Raw genomic sequence first — 21,197 nt, 5'->3', positions numbered from 1 at the left:
GACAATGATTTGAGAGAAGTGTGTTTAACGCCCAATGAAATGAAGCTTATTAGGTTTCTATGTCAACGACGCGTTGCTATGTGCAGGCACCTCCTTCTCTGGCATTTGTCTGTAAAATTGTTTCATAAATTTATCGCACTTTTTATTAGCAGTAGGATGTTAGTAGGATGCATATTTTAATTAATAGTTTGTGTATTCCAAGTTTTAGGAGTTCTTACCTAACATGCCTTGTTTAGATTATAAAAAAACATGACAGGCTACAAGCAAGCTGACAGCCATATGCTCGAGATTTTTAATTTATTTAATTGACAAATATTTATCACTTTTGACAAATCAAAAGATAATGCATACCGTCAACTTTCACATAACCATAAATCAGTAATATCACATTTTAAGTTAAATTGAGAACCCCAGGTTGAAAATCATTAATAATCAACAATAAGGAACCTACAGATTTGAAAGTCACTGCAACCTCAGATTGAACGTTTATGAACTGGGGAGCAGTATAACCCTAACGGAGGTAGATAAGCATCTACTACAAGGGCTGAGCTCATTTGCTTAGGAGGTAACTAAATACCACTTGATGAGAGTGGCAGCACTTCAACATTACAAAAAGAAACAAAACAACAATTCAGAAGAACAAGAGCAACATATGCACAAAATGAACCGTTATTTGTTAAAAAAAACAAAACAGATTATACATTTGTTGATAACTTGTTATTTAAGCCCACAAAGATGGAGAAAATATGATGTTTCAGAACAATCCCACTAAAACCCATTCACAATGTCTGTAGATCATATGAGGTTGTTTTACTTTGAAGAGCATTTGGTTCAGATAGCACTTTGCTTTCCAAAGTAAAAGAAATAGTTGAGTAGAAAATCAGTTGCGTAGTAAAGCAAATCATGGAGAGAGAGAAAAAAAACAGGAAAAGCACTTTATGCTATTTTGGGCGTGTTTTGTTGATCTCTTCTAATTAAATAAGCTCTGTGGGTATAGTCCGAGCAGAAGAAGAATGGAAGCCAGTTTAATTACTGGAAAAAGTAGTCTTTTAAGATTTGCATAACCATTACGCTACCAACAGATGGCAAGTTGTGCAGTGGTGTCAAGTGCTTCAAGTTGTTGCAGCCATGACCGAAGCTTTGATTTTATGACACTTGTTCTGTGACCTTCTGCATACGCCGGTACCAGTTCTTCACCTTGGTATGTTCCATCATATCATCAAATGCCTGAAGGCCTTCCATAACCCTCAGAACCCCAAACACGGCCTGTGTTGAAAACACAAGGTAGAAGAAGGTCATTTCCAGCACACCTCAGATATGCCAATAAAAAATAAATAAATAAAAGTGAATCCAATTGACATTCCTCAAGCAATTGTGACACTGGGAAAAATATACACTAACGTTTGGGGTCAGGAAATTATTTTATTTTTTTTAAGATATGTATACTTTTATTCAGCAAGGATGCATTAAATTGACCAAAAGTGACAGTAAACACATTTGTGCTACAATGCTACAAAATATTTCTTTTTTAAATAAATGCTGTTCTTTTGAACTTTCTATTCATCAAAGTGAAAAATAAAATGTATCATGGTGTCCACAAACATAAATAAGCACCACAACTATCTTTAGCATTGATAATACGAAATGTTTCTTGAGCACCAAATCAACATATTAGTATGATTTCTGGAGGATCATGTGACATTGAAGACTGGAGAAATGATGCTGAAAATTTCTCTTCATTACAGGAATACATAACATTTGAAAGTACATTCAAATGGGAAAAAGTTATTTTAAATCATTTGACAATATTACTGTTTTTACTGTAATCAAATAAATATAGCCCTTGTGAGCATAGGATATTTTTCAAAAACATTGTTTTTAAAATTTCACGACCCCAAAATTTAGAACGGCAGCAGTGTATTTTATGCATCTTTAATATAATTTTAGACTGAAAGAGAAACACATACCAGATCTGCAAGGTTGGGTTGATCACCTCCCATGAATTTCTTATTTTTTCCAATGGCTGCCACCCAATCATTGACGGCCTTGTAGAGATCCTGTCTCACATCATCTTGCAGATGGTGTCTGTGTAGTATGATGAGGTTAAACTTTAATATCAAAACATTTTTGTCAAATATTTTCATTATTAACTAACCCACTGCCCTCAAAAACATACCTATTTTTCAATCTCTTTGAAATGACCCACATGGCAGCAGCTCCGAAATACTTAGCAAAGAAGCCCTCAAAGGTGCTAAATTTGCCTTCTCGTACAATGTAGTCAAAGGATGCGAGGGCTTCGCTCCGTGTGCGGTAAACATTTGGGGAAATTAGGTGCACCAGCCAATCATCTGCCCACTTCCGCCATTTAATCTCCTCTCTAAGCAAAAAGTGTTAGTGAGATCAACAAGCAAAATTATGTTTGACACCATAAATTCAATTAAAAAAGACTATTAAAGCAATCACTATCAGACATGACTTGTTTGCTTTACTTTCTGGTGTCTTTTCCAGGATATAGATGATCAGCATCAGCGTCATGCACCATGACCCAGTACTTATTGCCAAACTCTTTCACGTCTTTCCCACTGTCGTTCTTTGCCTTCATCTCAGGATAAAATGCGAGGATCTCAGATATTGTTTTCTCCCTAAAAGAAGCAGTGAATAGACAATACAAATTTGAATTCATATTTACATTTATTTGCCTAACCATTTTTTTTTTATCAGCAAAGCAACTAGAGCAAAAGAGAAAACCGTGCTGAAAGGTTCAATCTCAATCGATGACAATCCCTTTAGATAAAAAAATCAAATGTCAAATCAATATTGTAAGGAAAAACTTTTGTTTAATGTCCCAATTTGAAAACCCCTTCTCTACATGAATACAATACAGAAATATACCAAATGTTAAATATAAATTCTATCAACAACATCCATATAAAAAGTAGAAAGACTGTCAAGCAGAAGATAGGCTACTCACTTGCTGACCAGGTATGTCTTCAAAGCACTAATAATTACAGAAGAGTCATTGAGTTGCTGTTGAAGAAATAACAGAGAGGGACTTTGATCTGAAGAATCTTATTATTCATCATCATAATCGGGAAAGACATCATCCGAATAGCTACATACCACCGTCTCGTTCACCATCAGGATGGGAACTTTTCTGTAAGTGGACCACTTGATCTCCTTTCGCATAACGGGATTGACCTCCACAATTTCATATGGCAGACCATGATAATCCAGGAAGGCTCGCACCTTGCTGCAAAACGGACAGGTCTTATACTGATACAGAGTCAACTTAAGATCTGTCCCCAGCGGTGCCTAATCAAAACAAGTTAACAAAACCAAGGTGAGCAAACTAACCCAAAAATGACATTTACTTTCTATAGTTGCATGTCAAAAAGTGCAGGACATCCGGAAATGTAGCACATTACTGAATTACTGAATATTTACATTTGCTTTTTCCTCTGCAAGGTGACGCTGAAGCGTGAGTTTGATGGTCTGGTACAAGCCGAAACCACCACCGAGCAAGAAGGCGCATCCCAGGACTCTGCCACTGCCACGCACCGGTGCAGCGAGCAAAAGTCTGGATCTAAATCCCGAACCGCCGGTACCGTAAGCTCTTCCCTGGCATCTCATGCTCATTCTCGGCACTAATGCTGCGGTGTTTGTTACGCGGCATTTCGGCGTGTCTAAAACTAACCGACCGACCTTACTAAATGTTCTCGCACAGGCCGCCGCCATCATGATTTTACATAAACTCCCACAAGCCTACGGGAAGCGCAATGTCAGCTGAACATTATAGGAAAATGCTACAAGCTAATAGCTTATCTAAGAGATCCAGGATTGACTTCTGGCTTATTTCAAATGAGTTGCTAGACAATGTGGAAGAAACCAAAATAGAGCCCTCAGTTTTTTCTGATCATAATTTGATAACCTTAGTACTATGTATAAGGGATCAATCAATAAAATATAAACCAAATTATTGGAAATTAAATAATACACTTTTGAGTGATAGAATCTTCAAAGAAAAAGCCAAAAAAATTATAAATGAAAATTTGATAGAAGCAAAAAAAGACCAAATATATGGCAAACAGTGGGAATATACAAAATTTCAGATCCGTAATATGGCCATTGAAAGGGCTAAAGAATTATCTAAGGAAAAAAGAATGAGACAAGATAAAATACTCAAGGGAATAATTTCTATCTATGAAAAAGATGAGCAATCACAAGCTGACATCAATATTTTATTCGAATTACAAGCTGAATTGGACAATATCTATCAAAATCTGGCACAGGGAGCCTTTATTCGTTCTAGACGAAAATGGATAGAGCATGGTGAAAGGAATACGAAGTATTTTCATAATTTAGAAAAGAGAAATGTTAGTGTTAACAGTATATATAAACTCAAAATAAATGGTCAGATCTCTGAAGACCCCTCAAAAATTTCTAATTTTGTGGAAGATTTTTATAAAAAACTATACTCTGAACACAACAGTTGTCAGAGCTCATATTTTCTCTCCTGTATAAAAAGTGTGGCTCAAGGTCTTGATGAAACTCAGAAGGACATTTGTGATCAAGACATATCCCTAGAAGAATTAAAAAAGAACATTAGTAAGCTTAAAGATAATAAATCCCCAGGGAATGATGGCCTAACAGGTGAATTTTATAAAGCATTCCAAGATTACATTTCTGAATTCTTATTATTAGTTTTTAAGGAGGCTATAGAAACTTGTAGACTTCCCCCAACTTTGTGTCAAGGCTTAATTACATTGTTACCTAAACCCAATAAGGACTGTTTGCTTCTTGACAATTGGAGGCCTATAACCTTAATTAATAATGATGCGAAATTGTTGTCTCATATTTTTGCGCAAAGAATAAAATTATGTTTAGATACAATAATAGATGACAGTCAGTCTGGTTTTATGCAAGGACGACATATTAGTAACAATATTAGATTAATCTTAGATTTAATTGATTATAAGGATTACATAACCAATAATAGTTACATTTTATTTATAGATATATACAAAGCCTTTGATACTGTAAAACATGAATTTTTATTTGACGTTTTAGAATTTTTTGGTTTTGGTCAACACTTTAAAAGGGCAATACAAACTTTATATAGTGACTGCAATAGTTCAGTTAAACTTCCATGGGGAACTACTCGTAGATTTAGCATTTCCCGGGGCATAAAACAAGGAGATCCGGCGGCTCCTTTCTTATTCCTTCTGATTATGCAAACTTTGGCTCTATATATACACAATGACACGTTTGAAGGCATCAAAATTATGGATAAAGAAATTAAATGTTGTCAGCTAGCTGATGATACAGCTATTTTTTTAAAAGACATATCACAGGTTAAAAAAGTTATGGAATGTCTCAATATATTTTCTAAAGCTTCAGGTTTATCTTTAAATGTTAAAAAATGTATTCTTTTCCCACTTAAAAACAATGATATTCCTTTAACTGAATTTGAAGGTATACCAGTTAGGGAGGAAGTTACGTACCTTGGTATCAATATCTGTAAAAATCAATCAGACAGAGTGCAATCTAATTTCCAACCTCTTGTGGTGAAAATGAAAAAGAGATTTGATATGTGGCTCATGAGGGATTTATCACTCAAAGGTAGAGTTCTTTTGTCCAAAACTGAGGGGCTGTCTCGTTTAGTATATCCTGCAAAAGTGTTAGATGTACCAACATCTTTTATTAAAAAAGTTGATTCGACCTTATTCAACTTTATATGGAAAAACAAGTCACACTATTTAAATAAAAATATTTTATGTAATTCTTATAATCAAGGAGGTTTAAATGTGCTCGATTTTGGTACTTCTAATACAATTTTCAAGTTGAACTGGATTAAACATTATATTAAGCATACTGATAAACTATGGTATATAATTCCAAATCTTATTTTTGAAAAAGTTGGTGGTATAGAGTTTCTTTTAAAATGTGACTTTGAGGTTAATAGGCTCCCCATTCAGTTATCCAATTTTCACAGACAGGCTCTTTTATGTTGGCTTCTTATATACAAACATAACTTTTCCCCCCACAAACACTTAATTTGGAACAATAAATTGGTTAAATATAAGAATAAATCAATCTTTTACGACAATTGGGTTAAAAATGATATTCTAATGGTCTCACAATTGATAAATAACAAGGGTTTCTTACTTACATATACTGAATTTTTAAACATATTTGGGATTCCAATATCTCCACGAGAATACAGTATTGTTTTTGATGCTATACCAGTAGGTTTTTTGAGACTCTTGAGAGGCAGTAGTGAACCTCATAAGCAATCAATGGATAAAAAACAGGTTTTGTTAAACGGTGTTGATATAAAAGATAGTAAATGTAATAATACATTTTTTAGATGCTTGATTCACTGTCCTGTTACACCTCGACATAAATTTTTTTGGAATGAACATTGTGGAAATATCAATTGGAGATCGACTTGGACCTATACTAATAAATACTGTATTAATAACAAAGTGTACGAAATATATTTTAAAATTATACATAAAATTTATCCAACAAATGCGTTCCTAAAAAGATATAAAAATGACCTTTCTGAATCCTGTACATTCTGTAAAAAGGATACTGAAACTCTCTTACATCTTTTCTTTGAATGTATGTATGTGAAGTTTTTCTGGATTGATGTGGAATATTTATTTAATATGTTGAGTGGAATTAAGATAAGTATAGAGAAAAGAGATGTTTTTTTTTATTATGAAAAAAAAGATTTAGACAAGAGTCACGATTTTATGTTAAATTTGATCTTATTACTTGGTAAGTTTTACATACATAAATGTAAATGGTCTGAAAGGATGCCTAACATCTACCATTTTAAAGCTGACTTGAAGATTTATTTTGAAACACTGAAAGGACTCTCAAACCGCAAAGCAACCAGAACGATGGACATCCTCAAAGATTTAAACTCCTCTTTTTTATTTTAAGTATACATGTATACCTCCTTTACATTGTTGTTGTTTCTTTTTTTTCTTTCTTTTATTTTTCTAATGTGTGATTGAGTGTTCTTTAATTTCATTGATATGAATGTTATCTTTAATGCTTTTCATATCTTATGATGATTTGTAATCATTTAGTACAGTATATGTGAAACATCTGTATCTACTGTATTTTGATATAATTTTGGAAATAAAAAAAAAAAAAAAAAAAAAAAAAAAAAAAAAAAAAAAAAAAACAAGCTAATAGCTAAAGTGTATTTCCACCAGGGGGCGCGTGAGGCTCAAAAACCGAACTTTTGTGTGTGTTTTTAGTAATTGTTGTTATGGTGTGTTTGAGTGCTCATTGTTACAATTACAGAGCAAAAATTCAGTGACATTTTTTTTGGTGCATGACTTAATGTTTAGCTGACAGAGTGTTTATGTCAGAAAGCTTATTTTTAAACCACAACCTTCTAAACATCATCTAAACATCTTCAGTGTGTGCTTCTTTTACTGATATATTTAGCGATATTTTGCATTTCTAATCCAAACAACGTCAAACTTGGCACTGCACTTACTCGTGCCCATAGCAAGACACCTGTCAAGTTTGAAATATATAGCAGAACAGAGCTATTGTGGAGAATCATATACTTTAACCCCTTAAACCCGAAGTGTACTGCCGGCGGGGTTAGGGTTAGTGATGTGACGTTTCTGCTCATAACTCCATGAAACATGCATGAATTGTGGAACATCTTTATTGACAGCAGAGTCTTATGATTACAAAGAGCCCAAACATAACATAATCCATTGCGTTGATCACCAGATATACCTCACGAAGTGATGCATACATGGCTTAAAAACATGTCTCTTATCTTTCCGGGATGCAATGTGTTTTCCAATGTTCTCAAATTAAAATGAGCCCAAAATAAACATAATCTTTTGCGTTGAACACAAGATATTCCTTATGGAGGAACAATTTTTAAAATGCCCATTAGGGGGCGTCAAGGACTGAACAAAAAGGCTATCTTGGTTCCAAATGCTGTAACTTTTGATTACTTTATGCAATCACCACAAAATTTGATCCAGATGCAGCTCACATGTAGGAGGGACTTCACAAAAAAATTTCCCCACCATATTTCCTTTCCGAGTTATTGCATGTCAAACAATAAATATATGCAAAATCATAATAAAAATTATATATATTTTTGTGACCTAGATTTTATGATAGGGCATTGCAATTTTTTTCAACTCTTTAATGGATCTGAGTGTGTGTGTGTGTGTGTGTGTGTGTGTGTGTGTGTGTACATGCGTGCGTGCGTGAGTGAGTGAGTGCGTAGTGGCGAAGAGAAGGTAAGGAATATAGATTGTAAACTGATCCACACTCCGGAGCAGAAGGTGGCAGTAATGCACCAATAAGCTGGATGCCAACCGTCGTAAAACAAGAAAGAAAGAAAAAGAAAAAGTAATCTCAGGGTCAGGGGTCATGCACTCTGGTCTGCAGCTACGCAGCCTCATATGCAGCAGAGTGTGATCTGTGTTGTGACATTCCTCCCATAACCATCATTAAAATTTGTTTGACTTGTGGTTTGTCCCTCTCGGACCACTGTTGGTAAATTCTCAAGCCTTGCCGTTTCAGAGATACTCTGACCCAGTCGCCTTGCCATAACAATTTGGCCCTTGTAAAAGTCGATCAGATCTTGATTCATGCCCATTTCTCCTGCAACCAACACATCGATTACTAGAACTGATTGTTTGCTTACAATCTAATCTACACACAAAATATTTCACCAGAATAGCATCTACCGCCAGGGATTAACTAGGGCTAGGCCATGCTAACCAACCAAGACTTTGACCCGCAGGCATAGTAAACATTTGAACAGTTCTTTTCAGGATAATATATTCACTAACAAATTGAGAGGCGGTATTAACATTAAGTGACATGGGCATCTGACGCGCAGATGCCAATGGCACATGTCACTATGCGTATTGGCACATCCGGTGGCACATCCGGTCTCCATTGGCATGTGCCAGTGGATAGTGTCATGTGTCAATGACATTATTGGCATGTGCCAGTGGATAGTGACATGTCACTGACATTATTGGCATGTGCCAGTGGATAGTGACATGACAGACATTATCGCGACACTCTGACACTGTCGCGGAACTGTTTGCCGTCTTGTGACAGTAGTGACTGACAAATGAGCTGAGCAGCTATACTGACGTAATTGTGAAACAAACGCCTATATAAATTGCCTATTTTAGTGATGTTTTTTAAATAAATTAAACGTTTTAAAGTATTATTTTTTTTCTCAAACATGTCAGTTTGTGACACATCAGTAGTCTATGAGTGGCATATAAGCCACTGAATGTTCAAAAATGTAATGCCAATGTTGTTGATCACGCAAACTGCCCATCCTAGGAAACACAACGAATAAATCAGACGTTACTACGAATAGCGCATGAACAGTCGCATCTGTTAGGCTACTACTCAACTGTAACCTTTAATTTTGCATGATGCTGCATGCACGCCAGTAGGTGTCAGTAAGTCCACACTGGCCAGCGCAAAATAACCTAAAACTTGCGACAGTTGAGGAACATCTACGGACTACGGGTGGTGTATTTGTCGTTTGTATGAGTAGCAACTAGCAAGTACAGTAAGAAGGTAGCAACAAAAAAAACGAGTTGGCTAATCAGAGTCTGATGTCGATATAAGTAAACTACAGATAATGAACGGTTTACTACTTTCGGTCAAACATGAACGGTAAGTCAAGCGGTTTCTTCGTCGCTATTGAGGATGGATAACGTTAGATGATTAGGCTACGTTAACTTTAGTCAATGTAGTGTAAAGCATCGAGGTAAAAATTCCCGAAAAACGAATACCCTTAAATATAAATAACTTAGAATGATGTAGATTTCATTGATTATTATATATGTATAACGTTAATATGTAGTGTTATAGCTCTAGTATAAAAGCATAGGCCTACTCTGTCATATCGTAAAATGTTAGGCCTATATTTGCATACCACTACAATTTATAAACTATTAACTTAGGCCTATAAAATTGTTATTATATAGTATTATATGATAAAATATTAATAGATTAACGCAATTGTATATTAGGTGCGTATTGTATTGTATATAATATATGTTTGCCCCTTAAGGTCTTCAAACATTCGAAGACCGTATTAGTTTAATTAAGGCCAATGAAGGAAACAATTGCCAGCTATGCAGACAGGCTGTGGTTGGGTCAGAAGAGCACCTGGAAAAAAAGCATTTTCAATATGCTGTGCACTTTAAAGATGGTGATTTTGGTGAGCATATATTGGTTTTGTAACATATTTTATTCACTAAACCATTAGTTTCATTATACACTACTATTTTCTTTATGTGCTTCCTAACAGTTCTGTTCACTGTACCATGCTTTTGTGACAAAATTGACAAATTAAAAAGAAGTCACTGGCATTGCTTTAAGTGTGACAGGATTTTACAAAGGCGAAATGCATTTGAAGATCATCTGCAGAAACATGGTAGGAATTAATTATTATATTACATGATTATTAATCATGCTATTGCCAAACACATAACCTATTAAAATTACTGTTATCCCTGACTTAATATACTTGTTTTGCAGGTTGCATGGTAACACCATTCAAAGACCTGCAAAAGAAAAGTATGAATTTGTTAATTTTATATTTGCATAGTTATAATTTTCTGTTGATATTTCAAGCCTACGACACTTAATGTTTTCAGTCGTTTCAATAGCATTTCATTTAATTTCATTTCAATGGCATTTAGTCTTGGTCTACAGTATGTGTACATAACATGGTCCATAGCTATTAATTAAGCCTGGTACATAACAACATATGACATACTAATCAAACTCACTCGCTAATTCTGAAATTGCCACTGTTATTTATTTACATTTTTAGGTGAGCCAAAGAAAAATGAAAATGCAGCGAGTGCTCCTGTTGGTGAGCAGAGCTTTATGTGTTGCCACTGCTCATCCTCTTTTACTACAGCAGGGAGTCTTCGTAGACATGAAAATGAGTTTCATGCAACAACCGATCCTGTTTACTGTGTTGATGTGCAGCAAGGTGTCTTCATCACAGCCAAAAATAGTAGAGGCCAAAGAGTCCCAATACATATGCAGAAAAGCACCACCTCTCAAGTCATTGCCTGTGAAGTAGCAGAGTGCCGGGAGTTCATGACTCTGGCTAAACTTAGTGGAAAGCCTGGTGCAGAGTGTGAGCATTTAATCAGAGTTTCTTCTGCTCCACCATACATTCCTCCTGAGCCTGTTAGAGAAGAAACTTTGAAGACGATGCAGGAAAAAGGACTGATGTCCACCACCAGAATGACGGAGTGCACTGAACTTAACAGTTTAGCGTCATCAGAGGGAATCTGCTCTGTTTTTCCTATTTTCTTTGAGAAACATGGATATTCTGGCCGATTTGTTTACTTTTCCATTTATTCAGGAAAGAAAGAAAGATGGTGCCTCTTTGGGCGGACAAGAGTGTCCTTTGACAAATTGTTGGGAGACTGGTATTGCCTTTGTAAAAGCACAAAGAAACAGTATCGATGCGTCCATATCTATATGGCAATGTGGTGGCTCTTCCAAGAAAGAGAAGATTTATTAATTGAGTCTTCCAGAGCAGACAGTAACTTGTCAGGGGACCCCTCTGAAAACGAAGAGATTGAACTTGGTGTTGAAGGTGAAGGACTAAAGAAGCACCAATTAGTTGCAATGACCAACTATCTCTGGGAAAACAAAAGAATACCAGAAGTGTTGCCACAGAAATTAAGGACTCAGGCAAGTCAGGTCCCGATAAGGTTTGAGCCCACAGAGGAAACATGTCCTTATTGCCCTGGGCCCACCCCACCAGGTCTTACAGAACCAGTGGTTGCAACAAAGAATGCGTCAGTCTACGACATAGATTCAGTGAAGAAAGGTTTGTACATTAGATTAAAAATGAAAACATTTGCAAATGTGTGATAATGCCACAGGAAAGGAAGGTTTTTTTTGTTCTCTCTTCTAATAAAGGTGTTACAGTGTGTGTAAAATACTGCCTGGCCTGCAAGACACCAGTCAGGTTTCAAGAATACACTTCAGGTTTTCATAATTTCAACAATAGTATTATTTTGACAACTCGTCTATGTGCAATGATGACATCTGCCCTAAAGGTAAGAAAAAGTTATTTGTAATCCATATGAACAGCATGTCAAATTGATTTTAATGTATGTATTTTAAGGTATATTTTTTTAATTACCACACTTTAAAGACAAACACGGCCATTGGGCGATTTCTGTCAATGATGGAGGACCTTCTTCAAGTTACAATTCACCACAACACCCTGAGGAAAGCAATTTTTCATTTCTGGGCAATGAAAAGATATAGCTATGACTTTTCCTGTATTCGCTGTGGCCATGAACCACCTATCCTAATTGCTGATGGTAATTGGAAGGTGGCATTTGATTTACCTGGTAAGCTATTTATAGAAATTACAGTGTAATAATAATATATAAATAACAGTTATTTATGATTGGTGTAGCGAATTTATGACGTAATTTTTCCACTAGTCAATCTCCTGAAGAGACCATGTACTCAGAATGTACAACCAAGTGACCTTAGAGTTGATGTTGATGAGAGATGGTCATCATTGGAAAAGGAATTAATTTGTGTTGGTTTCAGTAATGGTAAGAACTAAACTAACAAACATTGATTTATGTGATCACATGGATTGTCATTTAAATACTACATAATTGCTAAGATAGATAATTTGTCCTTTCCCCCTACATCACACATAGAAACAAAGGAGAGAAACCCTTTCTCCAGTGAACTGTCCTACTCATCTTTTGCCCCTTGGCTTGGATCCTCCTGCAGAGCTGGAAAAGTTTTAACAAAAACAGAGATCCTCAAAGGGTTTTCAGATCGTCTAAGTGACAAGTCACCTCCTGTGGACTCGCATGCTGTTGAGGACACAGTACTAAAATTGCTTGAATCCAAAAAGGTATTACTATGCCATAATTATTACTTATAAACACACATTTTATTTTGAAGCAAAAAAACTAAATAGTTACATTTCTTTTTCAAGCCTTCCAAAAGTGAGCTGCTGGCAGCATGTGCACAACTTGGAGTATCTGTTGCTGGCTCTGCCTCAGATATCATTAATCGCTTGGAGGAGCTACTTCTATACAAAGACATTTACCCCAAAATGTTCATCAAACTACAGAAGACTGGAGGTATGGCAACCATGTACAGTTTTTCAATTGAGTTTGTTAGAAGATATCTTTTAGCTTTTGTCTATTCTTTTTTTCAGGTGGTGTTCTCCATGTTGGCTGCCCACATGCAATTGTTTACGTTTGTTCACCTCTTTGGTGGCAAGAGTCAGCGAGGGACCACGTTGACGCTCTTCTGAATTTAAAAACTCCACCGACTATCTACATTTCAGATGTAGCTGGACGTGTTGCACGACATGCTAACAATAGAACTCGACAGGCATTTTTCAGGCCTTTTGATGGCAGACTGTGTGAGGCCACAGCTGAAAATGTGGCCAAGGCCTCAGCTAAGGAGCTTGTTGTCCATTTACCCTGGGTTAAAACCATGACTGAAGGTGGACGTGTCCAGAGTCAAGGTAATGAAGCCACTGAAGCACTTGACAAACCTCACCCTATCACAGGAACGTCAGATAGACTTTCATTGTATGACCGCTTTCATCAACGTAACCAAAAACAGGAAAAAGAGAAACTGAGAAGCCTTGATCTTGTCCCAGAGCTCCTTGGTCTCATTAACTCTTCAATGGCAGAGCAACTCAACCGGGAACTTGCCAACTCTCGATACTTTCTTTGTCAGCTGAAAGATGTTCATTTTATGTTTGCACTTCGCTTGGTGTTCCATTTGCATAACTGTAAAGTGAATAAATCATTCATGGACAAAATGCTGAGACAGACACAAGGGGCAGCTGAAGTTGGCCTGGATGGCAGACTGAGTCTCTTCACTACATGTGAGATTGATAGAAATCTTATCTTAATTTGTGCATTTAACCTTATAACTATCTTGCATAAACGTTGATCTAATCACTGTGAATTGTTACAGATAGAGGCACTGACTCAAGATTTCAAATTCCTGAACGGATCAAGGAAAAGAAGAAAGAATTAATCTCGGGTGAAGGACTACACTTTAACACATCACTTTTCCCCATCTTAAAGGAAAACAAGGTATCATTGCAAATATTTAGATTTGGTTTAGCACAAATTGATTTTCAATAACAAAATCATGCCATGTTGGAAATGTCATCATAATAATTGTGTTATCATTCTACATGCCATTATTTACCTGTAGGACAAGCTTTCTGAATTGTACTGCACTGTACAAAATCATACTTCAGTCCTTGTGCAAGTTGACAACTGTACAGCAACAGTTAAAGACCTACAGTCACTATATCCAGCACAATCCATTTTACCTGAATCAGAAGACATCCTACCCAACCAACCATGGCTGACTGATGAAGTATGTACTGTGTTTTTTGGGTTACATGGGTATTAATGTAATCATGGTTTACGAGGACACTTCCTGTCCTGTGACTTTCTTTTTTTTATTCTAAAAATGCAGGAAGTTTTCTGTGATGAGTAGGTTTAGGGGTACGGTTAATGTCGGGGGAAAGAATATACATTTTGTGAAGTATAAAAACAATTTAGTATGAAACATTAACACGTATTTATGTGTAATAGGCTGTCAATACTAGAGTAGCACAGCTTGCATCTACAACACCCAATGTAAGTACATATTCTATTTTCTAAGAGATTTGATAAAAAATACTTATTGAATTAATTATATACTGTATGTATATATATATATATATATATATATATATATATATATATATATATATATATATATATATTAATATATATATATATTTTAAATGTAATAATTATTTATATTTATATTTTCTGCAAGTTTGTGATGCTCCCGACATTTACATTTATTTGCTGGTGGAGAGACTGGATCACTCAAACAAAAATATCCCCTCGAAATGTATCATGCTTGAAGGTATACTGTTCATGTACACGCAATCACACACACACACACATATATATATATATATATATATATATATATAATATGTGTGTGTGTGTGTGTATGTAGATTGTTATGGACTGTTTTGTAATAGCAATTATTACACAGAATTGTTTCTTTTATTTTGAAAAGAACCTTAAAGGAAGTGACACTGTGGTTTTTCCTCGATGTGTCAGTAAGAGTGAGAACCCTGAGTTTGGGAACCACTTCATTTTGTGGGTTAGTTGAAATAATTAGATTCTAAAAAATTATTTTAATATTAATTCTTTTTTTAATTCTATTTTTATGTACATCTTTTCCTTTTAATATCTTCAAACTCAAAGGTGTTCTGTGGTCAAAGTCATGAGATCCGGGTGTTTGATTCCATGGAGCTTTACAAAGATATACCAAAGAGTCATATGGAAATACTTTGGTAATGTATTTCTACCCTTTTTTAAATATCTGTGCTGCAGCATTTTAGGTACATTTAACATTTACATTTATGCATTTGGCAGACATTTTTTATCCAGAGCGACTTACATTGCATTTCAAGGTTCACATTTACATTCTTATCAGTTCTTACTTTCCCTGGGAATCAAACCCAACGCTCTACTGTTTAAACTACAGGAAAGCTATACATATAAAGCACATTGACCATTCAGTCAAACTGCATTAAAGATGCATTTTTGTCTACTGTGAAGTAACCATGTGTAATCTCTTAGTCATAAATGACTATATGTTATATTTCAGATTAATATAAAGGCAGGGTAATCTGAATGAACTTTCAATACAAATGATCAGTCTGGATGCACTTTCATATTACATTCAGATCAGCAGTGTGTAATAATGTTCTTGTCTGTGACTCTGTCTATGCATCTTTTTCTTCATCAGTGATGCCTTCAGTAACACATGGAAACTTGCTGATTGGATTATCTCTTATCCACCACAGTGGCTGCAGAGCAAGGGTGATGCAAACAACTGTGGAGTGTTTGTATGCACTGTAAGACATAAAGCCTATAATAAATATGTATTTTTATATTTGTAGTTTCAAAATTTTTAGCTAGCTTTAAAGAACATTGTTTTTATTTCATCAGAAAAAGACTGGTAAAATGTTATGGTCTGACTAATTTAGAAAATACACAACTAATGTTTCATCTTTCATTTTTGTTCACCTTGAACAGATGGCAGAGATGGAGCTGAAGGGCTTCAGGTTGAGAAAAGAGACCATTGGTCTGTCACAAACACAATATCTACGAGAATATCATGCAACAGACTTAGTAAAAGATGTTGTTGTAGAGGTTGGTTGTCTTATTATTGTTTTAACTCGAAAAATGTTTCAGACTAATAATTTACAGGAACAGAACATTGTTATTATTTTTCATTATAGGAATCAATGAAAATACCAGAAAAACCGATGGAGTGTATGGCAGGTGACTTGCGTGTGTGCTGTTTTCAGAAAGTGGGCAAAGGGTAGGCCTTGTTTGTTTTGACTTTTTACTGTATATTTTTAGGTGAATACACTTATTATACCATGTGTATCTTATTCACAGGCCATTGTATCCCAGTGTTGTCAAGACCTTGTGGGTACAGTGTGACATGTGTTTGGGCTGGCTACACACAGATTGTGCTGGAGTGAAAGAAGCAGATGTCAAAAAAGGCACTTTCAAATGTGGATGTGATTTGACACAACCATACACTTTTGATGAGTAAGTTTAAATAGAAAGCTTTTACTGTCATTAAGAAACATGGAGTTGGATCATGGTCTAGCCCATAATGACTTTTTATTTTTATTTTCACTGAAAAGTTTGATCATGCTAGAAATAAATAGGAACAAAAGATACTCAACATTAATATTATGGTACTTCAATTCAGGTTTCATAATCAGTATAAAGCTACATAAACTTTGATTTAGCTAACCACTTATTAACAACCTTTTGTGGTGCCACTGGTTCATTGTCATCTTCTGAATAATCAGCTATTCTATAGCCTGTTTTTTGTTCTATGCTATGTCATAACCTGATGTTGATGACATCTACATTATTGTTTCTTTGTAGCACTCGGAAGGCTCTGAGACTTGGAATTGAAAACATAATCTCAGATCAAGACATAAAAGTGAGTACTATAAAATCACAATTAACATTTTATTGGCATATATATATATATATATATATATATATATACACACACCATTTTAACACAATTCTGTTCCAACAGGCTTTACATGAAGCTTTTCACAATGGAGACATCAAATCCTGTCGGTTTTACCTGTGGAAACATCCAGAGACATCACTGAAATTCAAGCAGCACTTAAAGCCAAAGCAGTGCCATTTCAGCGAAAGTGATGTGAGGAATCTTATTGTTTTAAGCGTTTCACATTTTACTTGCAGTATATGTTATTGTTATATTACAACAAGTTCCTTATTATCCTAAATGATTCAATATTATCATATTTAATAGCTGATTAAACTTGCTGACAAAATAAAGAGAGCAGTGGATGCAGATGAGGATCTTGAAAACCTGAACTACATATTTGATGTTATGATTCCAGAAGTATGTGGTAATTATCTTAATGATTGAGGTTGATTTGTGTTATTTGTTGTTTGATGAAAAACTACTTTTTTCTTCTTCTTTTTAAGGTGACCATACTTCTTCTACAAAGATTGGAGAAGATTTGCCGCTATGCGGTTGAAGTTGTTATGGCCTCTGGCATAGTTAAGTTACAATAATTTGAAGTATGCTAATGCATCAACTGCATTTATTAAAAGGGGGGAAAAAGCCATTACTTTAACTTACATATTTGTCGAGTCTCTTTTCTGTCTCTGCTTACTGAAAAAGGTGTATGCATTTTAAAAGCTACCATTGACTAAACATTGGGGATTAGTCTACAATAACAACAAATTCATTTAATATATATTCCTTCTGGAGATGCCCACATGTTTTGTTCAAATATTTGACTTGCTGTATCCACATTATAATAGATATCCAGTTTAATATAGGATCTAAAGATGTACACTACTCTGCATTGTGAAAAGCCAGTGTCAAGGTCAAGGTTCATAATTAATTTAACAATGGTATGTGTCACTTTACAATGGTTTGGGGCATTTTATCTCATACTAGTTTACAATTATTTGAAATACCTGATTGTTAAGTGTCAATTTGTGGTGCACAAACAACATACTCCTGCTTGTAAGTACCACTTTAATAAGAACATTTTACTAAAATAGCTAAATAGTTTCTACTGTATATTCTTGTATAGTTACAAATGACACAGCTGAACTGTTGGTCCTATATGCAAATAGAGATAAATGTGTTATCATAACAACTGTATACAATATGTAGGTATTAAATACATTGTCTAAATGATAAAAAAGAACCATAGTAAATATAAATGCATACAACGGACCACGATATTAAAAATATGGCGAAGCCCAATGTTTGTAAAAATTAAGACCGAGATGTAATGTCTGAAAGCATCGTATTATTAATCAAATGTTCTGCCGTTCATCACACCATACATAGCAGATAGCAGCATGTGTCATTAGAGGTGTCACGTCATACAGCAACATGTTCCGCAACAATGTCAGTGGCACATGACGCAGTCGTCTGGTGCATGTGGTTTTCATTGGCATGTGTCAGTGGATAATGGCTTGTGCCAATAAACCTTGTGACGTGTCAGTGGATAGTGGCATGTGCCAATAAGTGACATGTTGATGGATTGCTTTATGTGCCAATGACATTGTCGCGGTACATGTCGCCGTATGTTATGACCTTATCACACTCCAGTAGCGTAGCCGCTGTCAACCGGAGAATTATGTAGATGTGATGATATGACATCTACAGAAAGAATGCATGTTCAGATTTATAAAAATTGGTTTATTTCTTATTACATAATTCCTTAAATGTATTTGTAAAATATTAAAGCTAGATGAGTATAAGCAAAAACAAAGTAATCAGAGTCTGTCTGATATCAATATAAATAATTAGTAAATAATTTACTTACATAAATTATAGCTCAATAATATTGATATATTATATATTATATAAATTATCCACTAATTATTAATATCGACATCAGACTCTGATTACTCGTTTTTTTAATTGAATTTTTGCTACTGTATTACTGTACTTGCTACTCAAACAAATGACAAATACACCACCCGTAGATGTTCCTCAACTGTCACCACATGTTACTTTGATAAAAAAAAAACTTTAAAACTTTTAATTTATTTAAAAAACATCACTAAAATAGGCAATTTATATAGGCGTTTGTTTCACAATTACGTCAGTATAGCTGCTCAGCTCATTTGTCAGTCACTACTGTCACAAGACGGCAAACAGTTCCGCGACAGTGTCAGAGTGTCGCGATAATGTCTGTCATGTCACTATCCACTGGCACATGCCAATAATGTCAGTGACATGTCACTATCCACTGGCACATGCCAATAATGTCAGTGACACATGTCACTATCCACTGGCACATGCCAATAATGTCAGTGACACATGTCACTATCCACTGGCACATGCCAATAATGTCATTGACACATGACACTATCCACTGGCACATGCCAATAATGTCAGTGACACATGTCACTATCCACTGGCACATGCCAATAATGTCAGTGACACATGTCACTATCCACTGGCACATGCCAATGGAGACCGGATGTGCCACCGGATGTGCCAATACGCATAGTGACATGTGCCATTGGCATCTGCGCGTCAGATGCCCATGTCACTTAATGTTAAAACTGCTACTGGACAAATTATCGATTTCGAAGAATACGTCACGTCAGCACCGCTTTCACTCCCTTTTTTCTATTTCTCAATCACTCTGTTTCCTCATTCTGTGTGTGTGTGTGTGTGTTCTGTACTGATATGGAAACAGGCAAAAGGAAAGTGTACTGCGTCAGAAAAAGGGAGACACAGCATTGTTTAACGGACGTTATAAACAAAGGAAAAGCTTTTAAGAATGTGTGCAGACAGTTGTTTACAGCATGTTATAATCGATGAGTCATTACACAATAAAGAGGATGCAGAATTCTTGTGGCATCCTCTTTGGCAATAGGATGTGTATCATGTCACTGCATGTCTCACTGGTCTTACAGTAAGAGGTTCTAATACTTACAGCTATTGCCAATGGCATATATTGCTGTAGTGCCACATGACAGATTTACTATATTGCAAGACTTTTGGCTGTAACCTTTTGGATGTCTAAATTATATATTTGAATAGAACCATTCTTAACAGCAGAGGAGCTGTATTCATGCTGCTAGAACAGTCTGCGTAAACATGTGGTTGTTAAGGTGGAAAATTTATCATGACAGAGAAGTTTCCCATCTACGTGTAACGTTTTTGTTGCCAGTGTCCCAAGGCCGGGTCGGGTGGAACATTAAAGCGAACGGCTCCAACAGTTCCTCTTCAACACCACCCTGTCCTGCCTTTGTGTGGAGTTGGATCTCTGAGGGTTTTCAGACAGAAGCTGCGCTTCCGTTCGGTTACCTCTCATTCTACCCAACACAGTTGTACTGCACTGCAGTGGGTCCAGAAATTGTTTAGTGATCTTACAAATTTTTGTGAGAAAATGAAATTATTCCTTAAACAGAAAAATACTATATAAAGTTCTATCTATCTATCTATCTATCTATCTATCTATCTATCTATCTATCTATCTATCTATCTATCTATCTATCTTTAATCTTTCTGGCTAGGCTTTTTCAAGCCAACTTTAAAGTTTGTCTATAAACTTTTCAATCTGATTTTAATTGAATTGCTATGTAAGCATCATACAACATCATATAAATTAGAGATGCACAATATATTGGCACCATATGATCATTGGCTTTAATTACAGATTGTGTAGTTCATTCACATTGAACAGTATGTTACACGTCTTCTGTTCAAAAGTTTGTGCTCTATACAATTGTTAAAATGTTTTTGAAAGTCTCTTGTGCTCACCGGGGCTGAATTTATTTGATCAAATATACAGGTTTATATTGTTAAATATTATTACTATTTATATTCTATTTTAATATATTTTAAAATGAATTTATTCCTGTGATGGCAAAGCTGAATTTTCAGCATAATTTCTCCAGTCTTCAGTGTCACATGATCCTTCAGAAATCATTATAATGCTGATTTGATCAGGATTATTTGGTGAATATAGAGTTCAGAAGAACAGATCATGATTCTTTATTGATACT

The 21,197-nt window shown here is 35.3% G+C and overlaps 3 protein-coding genes across 3 annotated transcripts; 2 read left to right on the top strand and 1 right to left on the bottom strand.

Annotated features, from left to right (window-relative positions):
• Positions 1 to 680: 680 nt before the first annotated feature.
• ptgesl (prostaglandin E synthase 2-like) lies at positions 681 to 3,771 on the bottom strand. The gene is made up of 7 exons (XM_056237482.1): positions 3,445 to 3,771; positions 3,121 to 3,312; positions 2,972 to 3,027; positions 2,490 to 2,642; positions 2,177 to 2,377; positions 1,968 to 2,085; positions 681 to 1,266 (listed from the first exon to the last, which is right to left on the bottom strand). Exons 1-7 carry the CDS (start codon positions 3,736 to 3,738, stop codon positions 1,147 to 1,149), a joined length of 1,134 nt encoding a protein of 377 aa, XP_056093457.1. The 5' UTR covers positions 3,739 to 3,771; the 3' UTR covers positions 681 to 1,146.
• Positions 3,772 to 10,106: 6,335 nt separating this feature from the next.
• On the top strand, positions 10,107 to 11,934 carry LOC130072416 (uncharacterized). Its single transcript, XM_056237506.1, has 2 exons — positions 10,107 to 10,611; positions 10,871 to 11,934. Exons 1-2 carry the CDS (start codon positions 10,578 to 10,580, stop codon positions 11,932 to 11,934), a joined length of 1,098 nt encoding a protein of 365 aa, XP_056093481.1. The 5' UTR covers positions 10,107 to 10,577.
• A 255-nt stretch (positions 11,935 to 12,189) lies between these two features.
• Positions 12,190 to 17,765, top strand: LOC130072415 (uncharacterized). Its single transcript, XM_056237505.1, has 19 exons — positions 12,190 to 12,422; positions 12,519 to 12,635; positions 12,747 to 12,949; positions 13,034 to 13,181; positions 13,259 to 13,942; positions 14,035 to 14,156; positions 14,281 to 14,448; positions 14,670 to 14,714; positions 14,899 to 14,991; positions 15,151 to 15,237; positions 15,342 to 15,430; positions 15,889 to 15,997; positions 16,179 to 16,295; positions 16,385 to 16,467; positions 16,548 to 16,703; positions 17,052 to 17,109; positions 17,212 to 17,340; positions 17,455 to 17,547; positions 17,634 to 17,765. Exons 1-19 carry the CDS (start codon positions 12,251 to 12,253, stop codon positions 17,721 to 17,723), a joined length of 2,763 nt encoding a protein of 920 aa, XP_056093480.1. The 5' UTR covers positions 12,190 to 12,250; the 3' UTR covers positions 17,724 to 17,765.
• Positions 17,766 to 21,197: the final 3,432 nt, after the last annotated feature.

Source organism: Rhinichthys klamathensis, unplaced genomic scaffold (assembly GCF_029890125.1).
Source record: "Rhinichthys klamathensis goyatoka isolate OS25496 unplaced genomic scaffold, OSU_Roscu_1.1 h1tg000487l_1, whole genome shotgun sequence".
Lineage (NCBI taxonomy): Eukaryota > Metazoa > Chordata > Actinopteri > Cypriniformes > Leuciscidae > Rhinichthys > Rhinichthys klamathensis.
This window is presented reverse-complemented; position numbering and strand designations above follow the sequence as displayed.

What these genes read in the sequence shown, in the direction of transcription:
- LOC130072416 (XM_056237506.1), top strand. Translation starts at nt 10,578, where the DNA reads ATGGTAACACCATTCAAAGACCTGCAAAAGAAAA. An exon ending in CAAAGACCTGCAAAAGAAAA is followed by an intron (nt 10,612 to 10,870) that starts GTATGAATTTGT and finishes TTACATTTTTAG; the next exon opens with GTGAGCCAAAGAAAAATGAA.
- LOC130072415 (XM_056237505.1), top strand. Translation starts at nt 12,251, where the DNA reads ATGATGGAGGACCTTCTTCAAGTTACAATTCACCACAACACCCTGAGG. An exon ending in CCATCTTAAAGGAAAACAAG is followed by an intron (nt 14,157 to 14,280) that starts GTATCATTGCAA and finishes ATTTACCTGTAG; the next exon opens with GACAAGCTTTCTGAATTGTA. An exon ending in GTGGAGTGTTTGTATGCACT is followed by an intron (nt 15,998 to 16,178) that starts GTAAGACATAAA and finishes CACCTTGAACAG; the next exon opens with ATGGCAGAGATGGAGCTGAA.
- ptgesl (XM_056237482.1), bottom strand. Translation starts at nt 3,738, where the DNA reads ATGATGGCGGCGGCCTGTGCGAGAACATTTAGTAAGGTCGGTCGGTTA. An exon ending in AAGACATACCTGGTCAGCAA is followed by an intron (nt 2,643 to 2,971) that starts GTGAGTAGCCTA and finishes TGCTTCTTTTAG; the next exon opens with GGAGAAAACAATATCTGAGA. An exon ending in CCTGGAAAAGACACCAGAAA is followed by an intron (nt 2,378 to 2,489) that starts GTAAAGCAAACA and finishes CTTTTTGCTTAG; the next exon opens with AGAGGAGATTAAATGGCGGA.